Raw genomic sequence first — 15,246 nt, forward strand, 5'->3', positions numbered from 1 at the left:
TTAACATCAGTTTATCAACAGCAATTCGGGCTTCCACATGAAAGCAACAACAGAGATCAATGCAGTGGACATCAATTTCTATCCATTCTAAATTCTATCATTTATTTTATTTATATATCAAAGAAGAAAAATCCATCTTCAGTTTGTGGTTGTTTTCCTTCTAACCGCACCTCCATTCTGCTGCTGGAATACAGCTCTCTCCTAATGCTGTGTTTCAATCTGTCATAAAAGATAGGAGCCTAGGTTTCAGTGTACACTGTGTACAACTTTCTGTATGCTAATGGAAGTGGTTTCCTCCCCACCCCCAAAGTTTATTTCTAGTTAAGTAGCTGGGAGTGCCTCTTACTGAATGCCAATTTTCCCATGCTCTACAGCTAATTCAATGTTGGGAAAATAAACATGATTGAGAAATATTAGAACAAAAAGAAAAAAAATGCAAACCCTATTTGTGACTTTTCCAAAGCACATGTATTTCTTTATATCTAGTAAATAAACTGGCATGACACACTTAAAAGGTAAGTTACAGTATTTCACACAATACTTGCAACTTATTCTGGTTTGTAAAAGTCACCTACTGTGGTTATGATTAGGAAATATTCATCTACCCACACTCATCCAGAGATGCAGTATTTAAAGAAAAAATAACAACTGCAACTACATTTACATTTCTTACCAAGCTGCTTACCAATTTGAATATAACAGAAGAATTTGTAGAGTTTGCAAACTTGGACTCTTTTAGAAAATAGATACAAATCAATCAGAACTGTTTTAAAACAGAATTAGAAAAAGCTTCTGAACTGTCAAAGACCCAAAGGAATAGAAAAACTGAACTACAGGTCAATGCTAAACTTGGAAATTGAGCCATCAAGCAGAATTGTTTTTATTGTTTTGTTTTTATTCCCTTCAGTTTGGACTGAATAGATTCACTCTTGCACTAAATATGGGCAAATAAGTATAATGACAGAACATCTCACCTTGAGGAACTTGGCAGTGCTGTAGTTTGCATTCCTGGTTTCTTCAAGAGCATCTTTGTGCTTCCAAACAACATGGTCTGCCAAGACCATCACAAGGGTATCCAGCTCAGTTTGGAATGATTCTGGAAACCTCTGAGTTCGAGAAACCTAAGCAGTGAATGGATGGATAATCACTTGATTGCATGTTATTACATATTAAATCTGAAAACAAGTTCAAGCCAAGAGCAAAGACAATAAAAACACAGGTCATTCGACATATAATATTTCAGTACTTATAGAATTCAATAGATCTTGTCCATTAGAAAGCGGGAAACGCTATCCACAGATTCCAGCACAAATATACTAATAGAGTCTTTGATAACCAGGCAGAAAAGAGGCAGACAGGACACCGATTGCCAGATATGACAAGTTTGCTCAAAGCAGAGCAAAGTTTCTAGATCTCTCATTTGCCATCTAGTTACTCACTGCCAGGTAACCACCAGAAATTACAGAATTCTCATTCCATTCTAACCCATCCTTTACAAAGCTGATACAACTGTATTTTTGGTCCACCAGCTCTGTACAATCTGGAATAGGTATGAGTTATATTTTTGCAGGTAAAAACAATATTTTAAAATATGTAATAGCTTCTTGTTTTTTTTTGACCAGTCAAGAAGAAAACTTCAACTATACTTATTTCACATAATTCTGCATTTTATATTTTCCCTTGGAACCTGATTGCCTCATTAAGAGCAACACATATACTTACTTTTATTTTGTTTGTATCAACTAAGTGCTGTGCCATTGATTTTAAGATAACTGCAAAGAAGAACCACGAGTGCTGTTCAAAAGAAGAAAAAATGACATTAGGAGATATGATTATGTTATAAATATTTCATGAGGCTAATTCCATTCTTCAGAGATGGGACTGCATTTCTCAGTAATGCACATGGGTAAACTCCACATGACAAAGAAATGGAAGAGTTCAAGTGCTACATATTTGAGTAACTTTGCATGATAGAATCACAGAACGCCCTGTGCTGGAAGGGACCCACAAGGACCATTGAGTCCAACCCCTGACTCCTCTCAGGACCACCCCAAAACCAGGCCATGTATCTGAGAGCGCTGCCTAAACTCTCTTTGAACTCCAGCAGGCTGGGCGCTGTGATCACTGCCCTGACAAGCCTGTTCAGTGCCCGACCACCCTCTCAGTGAAGAACCTGAACCGTTGAGCATGTCTTTGCCATTGAGAACTCCTGAGCTAGCACTGACTAGCTTTTATACCAGAACCTGTAGGTTCTGGGAGCACTGATAGAGCTTGCATATGTATGAACTTCTTAGACCTGTTTTATGTAAGGAAATTCAATCCTTCTCATTTTGGTCACTGCCCATCAAAGGCAGCAATTAAAATCAGATATAAATGTCCTACTTACACATTAATATTCTCTATGCAACAACTTTTAAAACAAAAAATAAATCAAAATGTCCTAAAAGTAATTGCTAATGTCATATTATGTAGTAAGTAGGTTCCCCACCCTGACTGAGCAGTAGTAGAAAGGAGGAATTTTATTATGCAAACCATGGCACTCTGAGAAATTAGTTATGTTGAAAAGCTCTAGAAAGTCTTTTAAGTCTGTTCTGTTGAATCAGCGCAGGCTGTGATTTGTGCAAAGCTCACACAGGGAAAGAGAACGGGAGAAAGAGATGTGACAAGACTTTCCATGCAGAATACCAGTATGAAAACTACAAATGGGCTAATTCAGTATTGTTCACCTTTAAAACCTGTTTCACGGTTACTTGGTCATTTAACTTCAGAAGACCAGTCATATTCTTGGCCAGCTCCTCATGAACAGTTCTCTCCTCAAATGATTTGGTCCTGAACACATACTGAAGGAGAAAAGAAAAAAATAAATCAAAACGTATATTAAAACAAATATAAAAAGTCTTAGTAGGAGAGGACTTGCCTCGAACAGCTGACAACCTTTACTTTCCAAAAGATTTTGATTAAAAAATACATTCACACAAAGTTTAATTCCCCTCACAGTGGCACAACATCGCTCCCCAACAAAATTTGAGTTTTAAACACAACTTGCTATTAATTTCAGCTTAATGTGAACCAAGAGGAATTTCTGCTTAAAATTGTTTCTACAGTGTTTTTTTCTTTCCAATAGGGCATAGGAACCTGATGCCTCTAAGCTGTCTTCCAAGCCATTTCACCAGAGTGGAGAAAAAAAAAAAGGCAAATAGAGGAAGTAAGGAGGGTTTTTCACCCACCTAGTCAGGGCCACCTTTCACTTGCTCCTTTCTTCCAATGGCAACAGTTAGAGCTGGTAGCAACTCTTCATCCTGAAAGGTGTAAAGCACCCACTAGAACTGATGGAAGGGGAAAACTACACCCCTTTTCTAAATCAGACCCTCCAGATAGGAATTTACCTACCAACTTGCCCAGAACTCATAAACATAGCATGAGTTTTATTCAACATTTTATTAAGCTAATAATTTGGTACTGGAATCTATTAGGACTTCCCAAAAGCAAGAGCACTGCAAGTGCACCAGTTGGGAATAAATGCCTTTTAAATACAAATAGAAAGAATGTAAAAGAAAGGACTAACTCTTGAAAATATCTTATTAATATTCAGCATTATTTCTGAAGCAGATGCAGTAAGTTCTCCCTGTGCAATGTGGTACTTCTGTGTACACGTCACATGTAGTTTCACATTGTTATTGTATCTGAGTGACTCGCAATTCTGAATTTACTTATTCTCAAAACAGCATCTCTAGAGTATGTATTCTTCATTTCCTTACAGATGGATAGAAGAGATTAACAGTTATTGGCTTTTGACTGCTGCTGAAAATGGGAAAACAAGCTAAATGGACTTTTGGTAGAGCTGATTAATCACCTGCTATTTCAAATACTTTTAGCCACAATAGGTGTCTAATGTAAATTTCAGAAGTTCCTGATTAGCAGAGGTGTTAATATCCCTTCAACTAACTTTTTTTTTAATGTTACATTCATTATTACTTTGCAGCCTGAACAGTTCTGATGGACTTCAGCAGAATTCCTCTGGGTTTAAATTAGGGTACTTGAGAGTAGAATTTGACTACTAAGGTGCTCAGATGCATAGCCTATAAACATGTTGTTTCATGAAGTGTGAAAGTAAATCCACACCTTGGAGATATCAACCAACTGTTGTCAACACTGAAACGCTGAAATAAAAACATCCTTCCCATTTAGTAACCTGACTCCTATCGTACTTTCATTATATTACCCATAACTTGCTGAAGTTTCAGAGTTTGTCAGGAAACTATTTGCTTTTGTTTCATTCCTGAAGTTAATTTAAAAAACCTCATGTCGCATATTAGTCACAATCTACAAATGAAATTTATGTTATGAAAACTACTTCGTTCACAGTGAATCAGCACATCACTATAGCTAGAAGCCCATACAGACATTTGTCACTCAACACTTCACATTCATAAATACTCTGTGACAATTTCCATTAGTTCCATCACCACCAAACGACAGCATGGCAAGATACAAAGTGATAGCAATGTCTATCTCAATTCTCTTAATAACCTGCAATTCTCCTTTATTCTGTCATTTGAAAAAAACAAATAAGGTAATCAGCATGAGACTCAAAGATATAATTTACTCATTACTGATTCGTCTAATAAAGCCAGAACCAAATTTTCCAGTCTCCTCTCTCAATTAATAAATAAATAAATAAGGAAAAAAACACTTGAGAGGAAAAAAAAGTAACACTTAAATTAAGTTCATTTATTATTTTTTTTTCCAGTCAGTAATAGTAGTTAATGTAACCTTTTACTTAAAAACATGCTTCTTCATAAAATTCTCAGCTTCTAAATCTGATATCTAAACATATTCTTGATTAGATACTTACTGGTCTACAGCATTATTCATACTAATTTAATGGATATTTAAATTGATGCAGATAACAAAGAAGTCATCTTTAAAGAGGCCACTACTTTGGCTTTTGAACTAATACTACAGCTTCCCCCAAACCAAAACAAAGATATATATACATTGTACATAATGCCTTCATCAAAAATAATGATGGATGAAAAAAGCTGAGTAAACAGGGCGTAGTTATAAAAATCTGAATTCCACAGATGAGAAATGAATTTATGTACAATAGCATTTGCAAAGACACAGGATCTTGAAACTAAATTCATTTCTTAAGAAAATAATCAAAAGTTTGGTTAAAAATTTATAGCTCCCTAAAAAACACAGCAATTTGAAACCATGCACAGTACCTGGAATAAGTTATATATAAAAAATATTATTCATGGATAATTTTTAACGGTAGTAAGGGTAATCCTGTAAATAAATATCTGTCAGCTGGACAGATATTTAAAAGCTGTGGATCTCTTCATGGTCAAAAGAAATGCTGCAAATTGTCAAACTACATTTAATCAATCTCTCACAGGTATCTATCTAGCTCAAGTTTCCTGATCTTTCAGGTGTTTATCCGCACGCACACACATAAGCCCTGCAATGTGGGAAGTTCTCTTAGCTTAACCCCATTTTACAGAGACTGACACTAAGTCTACACTCTTAGATCAGCTGGAAGCACATCTGCACCACATCTTGCTTCCAGAAGACAAGGCCCTCCTACATGTCTTCTAAAAGACATCCGCTCCTCCCACAGCCCAGAGCAAGGAGAGGCAGCGTAGTTTGTCCATGGTGGCACAGGGAACTTATGACAGAGGACTGAAATTCACTCAGCCTCTTCCAAGGCTTATGTTAGTTTCCTCACTGCTGAGTCACCCAGCCTGCCAGGGGCAGAAAGCCACAATGCTAATACAGAGAAAGCTACAAACAAGTACAACTAAAAATAAACAAGAAAACAAACAAACAAAACCACACAAAATACTTAAGTTTAACAGCAGTCATACCGTCACATAAGAATTGATGCAGTTGTCTAGTTGTTCTTCGTGGCACTTAGCAACAATATTAGTAAGAACCCTGAAAGATTAAAAAAATAAATAAAAGTCATACAGCAGAGAAAAGGACATCTAATGCACCACGTTGTTCTGTTATCAACTCCCCGTTTAAAACAGCCCCTGATGGATATGATCCAAATGATGAATAGTGCATGCACAAACTGTCCCACTAGGCAAAAACAGTTACTCCTTGGGCCCTCCACTTGCATGGATCATGCTGCTATATTTGCATTCATCTAGCAAAATGCTCACAGTATTAATGATTACACCTGTACTGACATTACAACAGAATGCATCTATTAACTAACTAAAGATTGTAAGGACTTACTCAGATTGGGAGTAAGAAAAAAATAAAGCATGCTGACGAAACAGAGAAGCAAGAGCCTTCTCCTCTGGCAATGCTACTTATCTGGTTCTCTCAGATCTTGGTGATTCTATGAGGCTTTGATGTTTCTTTATGACTGCACTGTTAATCAAGGGCACACAGGAGCCTGGGCTCCAGCCCAAGCGTGCCTCTCTCCTGCACTGTTTGCACATAGCATGGGTCTCAGCCCGTGCCTGAGCACCCAACCAGTCCAGAGGAGCAGGCTGAGCACAGCACGTGCTTGTTCCTCAGCAGCAGGTGCTCTGAGCTTCTGCAAATCCTCTTGGTGATCAGCAATGTGGAAGCAAATTGCCCAGGCCATGCCAACACCCACTTTCATGCCTGTGCTTCCGTTAACAGCAGAGATGGAACCACTTGAGATCAAGCGTTTCAGCAAAGTTTTCTCTCAAGTTTGTACCTGGGCCATCTTTTGTTTGATACCATTTTGTTTTAGAAAGCACACATTTGAGCAAGAAGTTATCTTCAAACCATATCTTAACCATAACATCTCCTCCAATTTTTGAGACCATTTTTTTCGTCAGATTTTAGATATTTAATATAGAAAACACTGCAGTTTTATATTCTTATTTTTATGTTGAAAGAATGGGGAGGAAACAGTTCATGATTCTCAAATATCAAAAGCTGTGGACTGTATCTCAAATTCAAGGGCACTCATAATAATGGCATAACTAAAAAGGATTATTAATGCATAGATACACCAACAGGTATGTGCCAGACCATAACCCACATACAAGTAGTTCTAGTAGTCTGTTGATTTGAGAGTTTTCTGCAAATTCTTACTGTTGGATTCAAAAGTTTGTACTTCCTCTAAGTTTATATACTTCCTATATTTCATTTATTGTTATTATTAGAAGTAAAACTTACAGCAACACACAAATGCTATGACAAAATCAGTTGTGCCCATTCTGATCCTTCAGCCAACCCTTACTCTGATCTGAAACTGAAATAAGTCCTAGCAAAGACAAGATAGAAATGATGCCATGTCAGGCCCTTGGACAAGTAAGTAATTATGAGGGAGTATAAAAGGGATAATGTTTTCTGCCCAACACAAAAGCAATTCTAGCTTTTCATTCTGTTGTTGTTTTTAATATGTTCAACACAAGCTGCTCCAAGCTATTCAGAGCAAAATACAATTTGTGTATATATATAGGACACGTCAATGAATGGCACACACAGCAGATGAGCATATTCCCATTGACATCAACAGTACTAGCACAAAAGCCATCGCACATACAAGGGAAACAGAGACCCCACCTCCACCCCACTGAGGGTGTATATTCAAAATCTGATGCATGAAAAAAATTAGCATCCTTCAGTTTTGCCATCTAATCATTAAGTCTAAGTTTTAAACATCTACTTCTTCTGATGCATTTATTTTCCAGTCAATTAATTGATACTTCAATTCTACCCTGGGAAAGATTCTTTACTCTCCCTAACTGGCCTTAGCATTAGTTATTTTGTTGGCCATAAAGGGATCCTGAACAAAGGTCCTCTCTCTTTGAAAATTTATGTAGTCATGAAATCACACATTTACAAGGAAAGTTTCCTAGTACTTAGGTGTTGTCAAACTGGACTTCATCCTCCAAGGTGCCATGATCCTTTGACAAAGTATACTGACATTCTAGCTTTCCAAGGCTAACATGAGGAAATCAGCTTCCTCATTCCGTTACGCTTTCCTAGTTAATCTTTCTTCAGGAATTAACTACGGAAAACAATCTGTGAAAAGCAAGAAAATATACAGACAGCAGACGAGTCTAACAGGGTTGCTGAGGGCTGAGCATTGTCATTTTTTCCAACTAGTTGTAGTCCCAATGTTTAGCTACTGGCAGAAGTACAATTGAAATAATGCTATGGCCGAAAGAAAATTCACTACAACTTTCTGCCCTCCTGCAGAGAATAATTATAATCTCTCCAGCATTTTTTTTTCTGCTGCACTGATTAACAGCATCAATAAAAACAATTTCATTATGCGAGGGGTGAGAAGACCCAGAAAATCATTCCAGCTGTTTGCCCACTCACTAGAAAATGCCTCCGCTGCTTTTCAGATATTGCCGATACACTAATTAGAAAATGCCTCAGAAAAGCATGAACTGAATCTTTGACTTTGCACTGGCTAATGCAAGATGCCAAGCTCTTTCTATGCTGAATTCCACATATTCAGAGTGGAAACATAAATTAAAATGGATATTCAGCACTTTTAGGAAGCAATTAACTCCTCAAGGACAAGACCTTTACCTATCGTTGCCTCAGGGTATAAAGACACATTCAACATGGGCAAAGATCTCCTGGTTGGTATCAGAGTCAACCACATGATACCATGCTCTTCCACAACCTATTGCAGAGCCCTGTGTTAAGGTGGAAGCAGGCATTCTCACCTACTGAAGTCTAAATGCCACAGACAGCCTTTATGAGAGCAGCTATTATTGGATGAACATCTACAGAATTATTTTCTTCATATAGAAACTGTTCATATACCTGGTCACAGCTGTTGCAACTTCATCGTCACTGTTTTGCACCAAAACCCAGAACAGTTGATTCAGGACTATGGGAAGAAAGTTCATAATTACATGGATCTTCTCTATCCTCAGCAAATTCTGTAATGGACGTAAGAAAGAAAATTAGAGATTTCCAATATGAGCAGTGAAATCTAATTATTTGCTTTCCTGTTTCAGCAGGTAAAATGCTGTACAGCCACTGGTGGGGTAGTGGTAGGAAAACAGGACAACTAAGTGGAGGAATACTTCCCCACAAAATTTGTTCTAAATATAACCATCCATGCAACTGGATTTTGTCCACATCTCCAAATTTGAGTATTTTGTTTTATCCTGATGAAAACCAAAGTAAGCAAACAAAAAGATTGAAACCAAAACCGCAGCACTAAAAGAACTATTTTTAAGACCTGCATTTCCTAACTTTTTTAGGAAAACTCATTCTTTCTATACTGATATCTGATAAAAATGAACTCGTAGCTAAACAACTGTCAAAAGCACACTGATAAAAGCAGTATCAACACTCTAACCTGATTACAGAGACATTGTATTATCTTCTCTGATCAAGGAAGATACCAAGCTCTTAACTAAAAAAAAAAAATCCTTTGAATTACTCCCAGTTTTACATTTCAGACATTTCCAAATAATTCCTAAATTTCTTCAAAGTTAGTCATGATTTATAAATAAAAGCAAAATGCCCTGGGGAGAATTATTTCTTGGTTATATTGCAAAGTTGATTCTTTATCACATACAACATTATTTTCTAATAAAATCAGTAAAATCTCTTTAAAAGGTGTAACTACAAACAGTAAATAATGAACAGCGCAATGCTGGTTATTTAGATAACCAACGTACTATCTAGAAAATTCTGAAGCTTTTATGGATTCCCAAATTTTGTCCAATATGCTCAACAGCTTCCCAAAAATTCACAATTAAGGCTTTCATTCAGTAGATGTATCCCCTATAAATAGCCCTGATGCTTTGATTTCTGAAAACATTCCTTAATCATCTTGTTAAATCAACCAGCACTAACTGGCAGTGTTAAATACCCCATCAGGTCTACCTGCACCCATCAACCAAATCAGTAGTCACCTTTAAGGCTTTGCCCAGAGAACTGGGGCCATAATTTATTGGAATGTATCATTTGCTTATTAAAGCAAAATTCACAAGCATCTTTATAAAATCTGCTGAAGGTATGTGGAAACAGGAAAACATAGTGACAAAGGAAAGGGGAAAAGCACATACATGAAGGTAACATCTAAATCCCCAAACAGCTATTAGATTTCACACACCGCTACAAGGAAAAATAATAAATACAAGTCATGTACTAAGTTTCAGAGCTAATAGTGCAAAATTAAAGTCACGGTCACCCTAGTCTTCTCGCTTCTCCTCCTCTTAAAGTTCAATAAGCAGACTGCAAAGTGCTAACTGAATTTTGCCATTCATGAGTAAAGTGTCATGGCCCTTCGTTTACCTGCTGCTCTTCTATGCTGCTTGCTTTGCCCCTGCTTTCTCAGTTTTTGACCTCGATTGAATACAGATGCATTTAATGCTATTCTTGCTTATTCATTTCAACTTTGCAGAAAGGGTTTGCTCTTACTGTTTTCAGAACTTGGCAGGCAACTAGTACCCTTGATTTGTACATGCAAAGTACCAAAAACAGCCCCTTTGAATAGCAACCGGTTATTTTTGAGTGAAAATCTGGAAACAAGCAGGAGGTGATCACATTGTACATCTAGGGCAACAGAGGACTAGCAGGAACACTGCAGCTCAACAGGCCACGCTCATTTTTTGGACAGTCCTCAAGAAACAGCACAGCGTTTCACTGCTCTTTAATGGGAACTGAGGCTTGACATAGGCTGGATTATCCAGAGTGGAACTGAGGCAGATGAAGCTGTGCTCTAAATGAGAGAGGGGATGGGAAACATCTCTGTGACCAGTATTACATCTGTCACACCAAGGAAGTCTAACTGGAGTTGTCATGGACCCATTGTCTCCTGGCAAGTCTATGCCACGCTTAGAATTGTGCAGTGATGGATCAGTTGAGAGAAAGCCCTAATTACAATTTTATAGCACAACTCTGTGCTGCAGATTACTTTACCTTACAAGAATTGATAAAGTTTGAGGTAGGAGGCTGAGAGAAATCCTTTTCCCTTTCTTGGCACTGATGGAAAAAGTTATTCAGGTATGGATCCTAAATGATAAACAAATGTTCACGTTAACATATTATAGAAAGTCTTGGAATTCAAATCCATAAATTGGTTATAACAATCTCCTGTGATACCGAAGAACACACTTGGGTAACTATCACCTCAGACATAAGACATGGAAAGACAGATCAATTTACCTAGCCCAGTCCATTGGCCGTTGTATATAGCCTAATATATACCCAAATATTTCTAGGTTCTTTGACCAAACTTTTTTTCCTGTATTGTGAGCAATTAGTCTCTTCCTCACAACCTAGGGATTTCAATGGCCAGATACTTTTTCCCGCAGTGCTCGCAATTTATTTTCTTGCTGTTTAAACTGACATTCCATGATTTTTATTTTGGCACAATATTAAGTAATTTATATTTTTCCTTAAAACGTGTATTCCATCTTTGTAATTTTGCCATTCTATATTTAAATAACCTCTAAATGTTAAAGAAACATATTCCTACAAGATTTGAGAGAAAGCAACTTTCAGACTTCAACACTTTTTGCTTGTAAGCAGGTAACAGATAAGAGGAAATTCAGCTTACCTGAGTATTTACTGTAGATACAACAAAAGTAGACACTTTGAAAAGTGGCTTCCCACTATCTACCCATTTTACATCACAGCCGATCTGCTATAAAAACAAAAACAAAATATATCTTTTCCTACTTATTCAAGTCTGCACCACTTTTTTACTGCGTAGCTTTGCACAGGGTTTGTGTGTGAACTGTGCTAGCTATTGTGCTTTCAGAAACAGAGAACTATGCCATACAAACCAACTTTTCAGCATGAGACCATGAACGTTATCATTTAAGGGACCAGGTCACTGTCCTACCCTATTCTCTTGACAATGTTAAAACAAACACATAGAGGCACAAATAACCCTAACAGGATGGGATCAGTGGAAAAAAGTGGTATCATACAACAATGGTGGAGAATGAATCATGATTGTGGGTCATGTCAACTGGATAATGAATGTCTTGTGGCCTGAGTTTCTAAAGAGTTCTGATTGCTCTCTCAAGTTTTGGAGACGTTAGGTATAATACTGTAGAAGACACGGTTATAAAATGCCCTTTTCCCATATATACTCCTGAGTCAACATCATATGGCTCACAGCCCAGTGTTACAGATATTCATTTATATGCTTGATACTATTAACATGAACTTTCTAAAATAGATGCCCTGTTACCATTTACACTTTCAGATAAGTAAAAATGTAAATCCGATCCCATGTAAAATACAAGTGCTCTGTGCCATTTGAACAACATAAAAGTACGAATTAATACCTTGCCACTTGTAGGTTCTTGAAGGCTTAAGTAATTGGGAGGCAGACTGCTTGCTACTGGCACGTTGTGTTCCTGGGAAGCTAGCTGGGCATCTTTCAACAAAGGAAGCCACGCGTATCCCACTGCGCACAAGAACAAATCAATATGGCACTTTGGAAAACAAGTTCCTCAAGTTCAAAGGAAGACAATAACATCCAGCCAGAAATTCTGAAATCCTTATTCGAATGTACATTATTTATATTTATTATTAAAAGTAATTCTGCTACAGGTACCTGGTGTTTCCAGAGCCTCTTTCTTTTTGGCATTAGCTTTTGCATTTATGTCACAGGTGACATGATAAAATGAAAACAGAATGTGGTGTTTCTTATGGAGTTGAGTGGGAAGTTCAATTTTCACCTGAAATGTAAAATGTTACACCTCACTTTAGTTTAAATATCGATTAAACCAGGCATCAGAGATGGTCTAAATGAGTGACATCTCTCTACACAGAGGTCTAAGTACAGCCTGACTTTACCAGCAAATATTTGTGTGGTGCTGTTGCTACCTTGGTAATAGATGTTCTCTTAAGGAAGTTGCTGAAGATGATTATCTCTCATTTTTACTTAACCAGCTTCTTTCCTCTCTTTCTTGTGAATGAATATTTGCATTTATGATGAAAAAGCAGATGATGAAAAAGCACAGAATTAAGAAGTCAAAGACCCTGCTTACAAGTGATTAGCAGACATAAATAGCCATCACTGTTCTCTTATTTTCAGGACAATCAAACTCAAAACTAAAACAAAATCTCTTATTTTATTCAGGATCATTTCATAGCTGACATGAAAATCAACTTCTATTTAGGATTTCTGGTCAGTCTTAAATCTCATATCATGTCATCCACAAATCCCTATAGATTTGGGCTGAAGTATTATTAACCTATTGGAATAAATATACAAAGCAATCAAAACACGTTACCATAGGAACTAATGAAAAAGACACTTTGCCCTTCTGAACTGCGATAATGCTTATCCATGCTGATCCTATGCTTAAAGTAAGGCTTAGAAATTGTTAGTAAATGCTTCCAGTGTTAAATCAGCTTATGGGTAAGAATCTAATACCATAAATATAGATATGAAATGGACATGCAGACAGGGAGATTAAGACAACTTTTTGGATAACATTCTACATTATTTTCAAAACTGCACTTGCTGTTTTCCTGACTAATAATAGGAACACTTAGGACTAAGTTGCGCTTTTACCTGCTGATTTTTCTCTTGATATTTTATCAAAGAAAATTTTCATTTTTTGAAGTTTTTCCAAAATCAAGTAGTTTGGAAAATGCTGGTTAACTAATAGTTTTGTTTGCCAGCATTATCAGTAGCCAGAAGCCATAGTAGAAAATCTAGAAGAGACTCATGGCATTAGCAAGCCATCAAACACACTGGTCAGTGAAAGGGTGAAGTTGAGTTCACTTGCAGAAAGCCTAGGAAATCACAGTTGGTGTTGGTGAAATGTAAAAATGCATGGTGGAAAGATGTTCATCTAGCATTTGGCAAAGGCCAATGTACGAACTCTATTCTAGAACTGCAACCTCCAAATCATGAGCTAAGCTACTTTCTGCAGCCTCTGCACAGCACTGTATATTCTGTTCAGACCACTGAATCAACAAAAATGTCCCAACACAAATCTTGTATTTGTGAGAGGGGTTTGTCCTGACACTTGCCTCCACCCTTCATCATGGTGTTTACTGTTTCCACTAAATTCAGAGATACATCTAGGTCCTTAAGGTCATCCAGACGTGCATTTTAAATTTTAAAGAGCTACACTATTTCTAATTAATTCTACAGCATCTTAACTGTACTCAGAACATCTTAGAAGAGGAAAGACTCACTGAGTTGATATAAAAAAAAAAAAGTGAGAATGCATGTAGATCTACGTAATGTAATTCCATCCAGGTACACAGAAACGCGTAACAAGCATTCTTTACATATTTTTCTGTCTCATTGGCAAACATGTGATATTGTCAGACATTTAAAAAAAGCAGACTGACCTCATCATAGAAATCAGGATTCTGGGAATGATGTAGCACAGCGGTGTAGGCTGCCGTTGTAAATAATGGTCCGCCTGGCTTCCCATAAATGCACTGATAAAAGTAACATACTTTAATTACATTGTCAAATTTTGCTGATGATAATAGTCCTGGTATATCTAATATGCATGTGCATTGAAAACAATATCATGAAAGATTGATAATTACTTAAATATTCAAAGAAATATTTAAAGTGCTTACAAATTATTTTTTATACACATTTCCAGGAAAAGTCCATTGATCCAGGAAAATTACCCTGAATTTACTAAGCAATGCATTCCTTAGGCTTCTTTCTTGCTGTTACTGACTTCATAGTTTTCTGCAAAAAGCTTTACAAAAGCTATTTCATCTTTACCCAATTCAATATACAATGTAATGCCTTTACTGATTTTTCAGTGTTGCAAAAGCTACAACTGTTAACAATCCCCTTGCTGGCACAGTCTAGTACAGAGGCTCTTGAATATTGAGTGATGACAGCTTTATTGGTGGGGAAACTACACAACAACAATAATACGTGATAGTCCATGGTCAGTAGCAGTTAAGAGTTATGTTTAAAGTTTTCTGCCTCGTTCTTTTTTATGAAGCATCCTAAGCTCAGCGAGAAATCTGGGGTAAATGGTGAATTTTAGACCACTCTTGCCCTAAGTTGCATTGTAAAAATGGTAAGTTTAATTGTTATAGGTTAGTATAGTCTCCATTCTTGGGTTTTATAAGTAATGTCAGAAACATTGTTCTTATGGCTCACCTTCAGTGGCTTTGCTCCTTCTTCATCAGAGCTTTTAAATTCAATGCACACTGTTATATTCCGTGCCTGAAAAATAGGAATATATTAACGCTCAGATGAGAATTAGGATAGCCATAAAAATACAGGCCAAATATGAGTAGTTTACTCTTTTCAAAATCTAG

The 15,246-nt window shown here is 36.9% G+C and overlaps 1 protein-coding gene across 16 annotated transcripts in view; it reads right to left on the reverse strand.

Moving 5' to 3' along the window:
- The window catches only part of DOCK10 (dedicator of cytokinesis 10), a 148,026-nt gene that overhangs the window by 36,236 nt on the left and 96,544 nt on the right, over window positions 1–15,246 (reverse strand). For 15 of the 16 annotated variants that reach the window (XM_068691437.1, XM_068691436.1, XM_068691444.1 and 12 more), the window contains exons 18-28: window positions 15,086–15,151; window positions 14,302–14,394; window positions 12,545–12,668; window positions 12,273–12,394; window positions 11,534–11,620; window positions 10,894–10,986; window positions 8,779–8,897; window positions 5,871–5,940; window positions 2,727–2,840; window positions 1,723–1,794; window positions 975–1,121 (exon numbers count right to left, since the gene is read on the reverse strand). In XM_068691437.1, coding sequence (XP_068547538.1) covers window positions 975–1,121; window positions 1,723–1,794; window positions 2,727–2,840; window positions 5,871–5,940; window positions 8,779–8,897; window positions 10,894–10,986; window positions 11,534–11,620; window positions 12,273–12,394; window positions 12,545–12,668; window positions 14,302–14,394; window positions 15,086–15,151 — 1,107 coding nt within the window. The remainder of the gene's footprint in view (window positions 1–974; window positions 1,122–1,722; window positions 1,795–2,726; window positions 2,841–5,870; window positions 5,941–8,778; window positions 8,898–10,893; window positions 10,987–11,533; window positions 11,621–12,272; window positions 12,395–12,544; window positions 12,669–14,301; window positions 14,395–15,085; window positions 15,152–15,246) is intronic. The other variant, XM_068691432.1, reaches the window with a different exon arrangement.

Source organism: Anas acuta, chromosome 9 (assembly GCF_963932015.1).
Source record: "Anas acuta chromosome 9, bAnaAcu1.1, whole genome shotgun sequence".
Classification (NCBI taxonomy): Eukaryota; Metazoa; Chordata; class Aves; order Anseriformes; family Anatidae; genus Anas; species Anas acuta.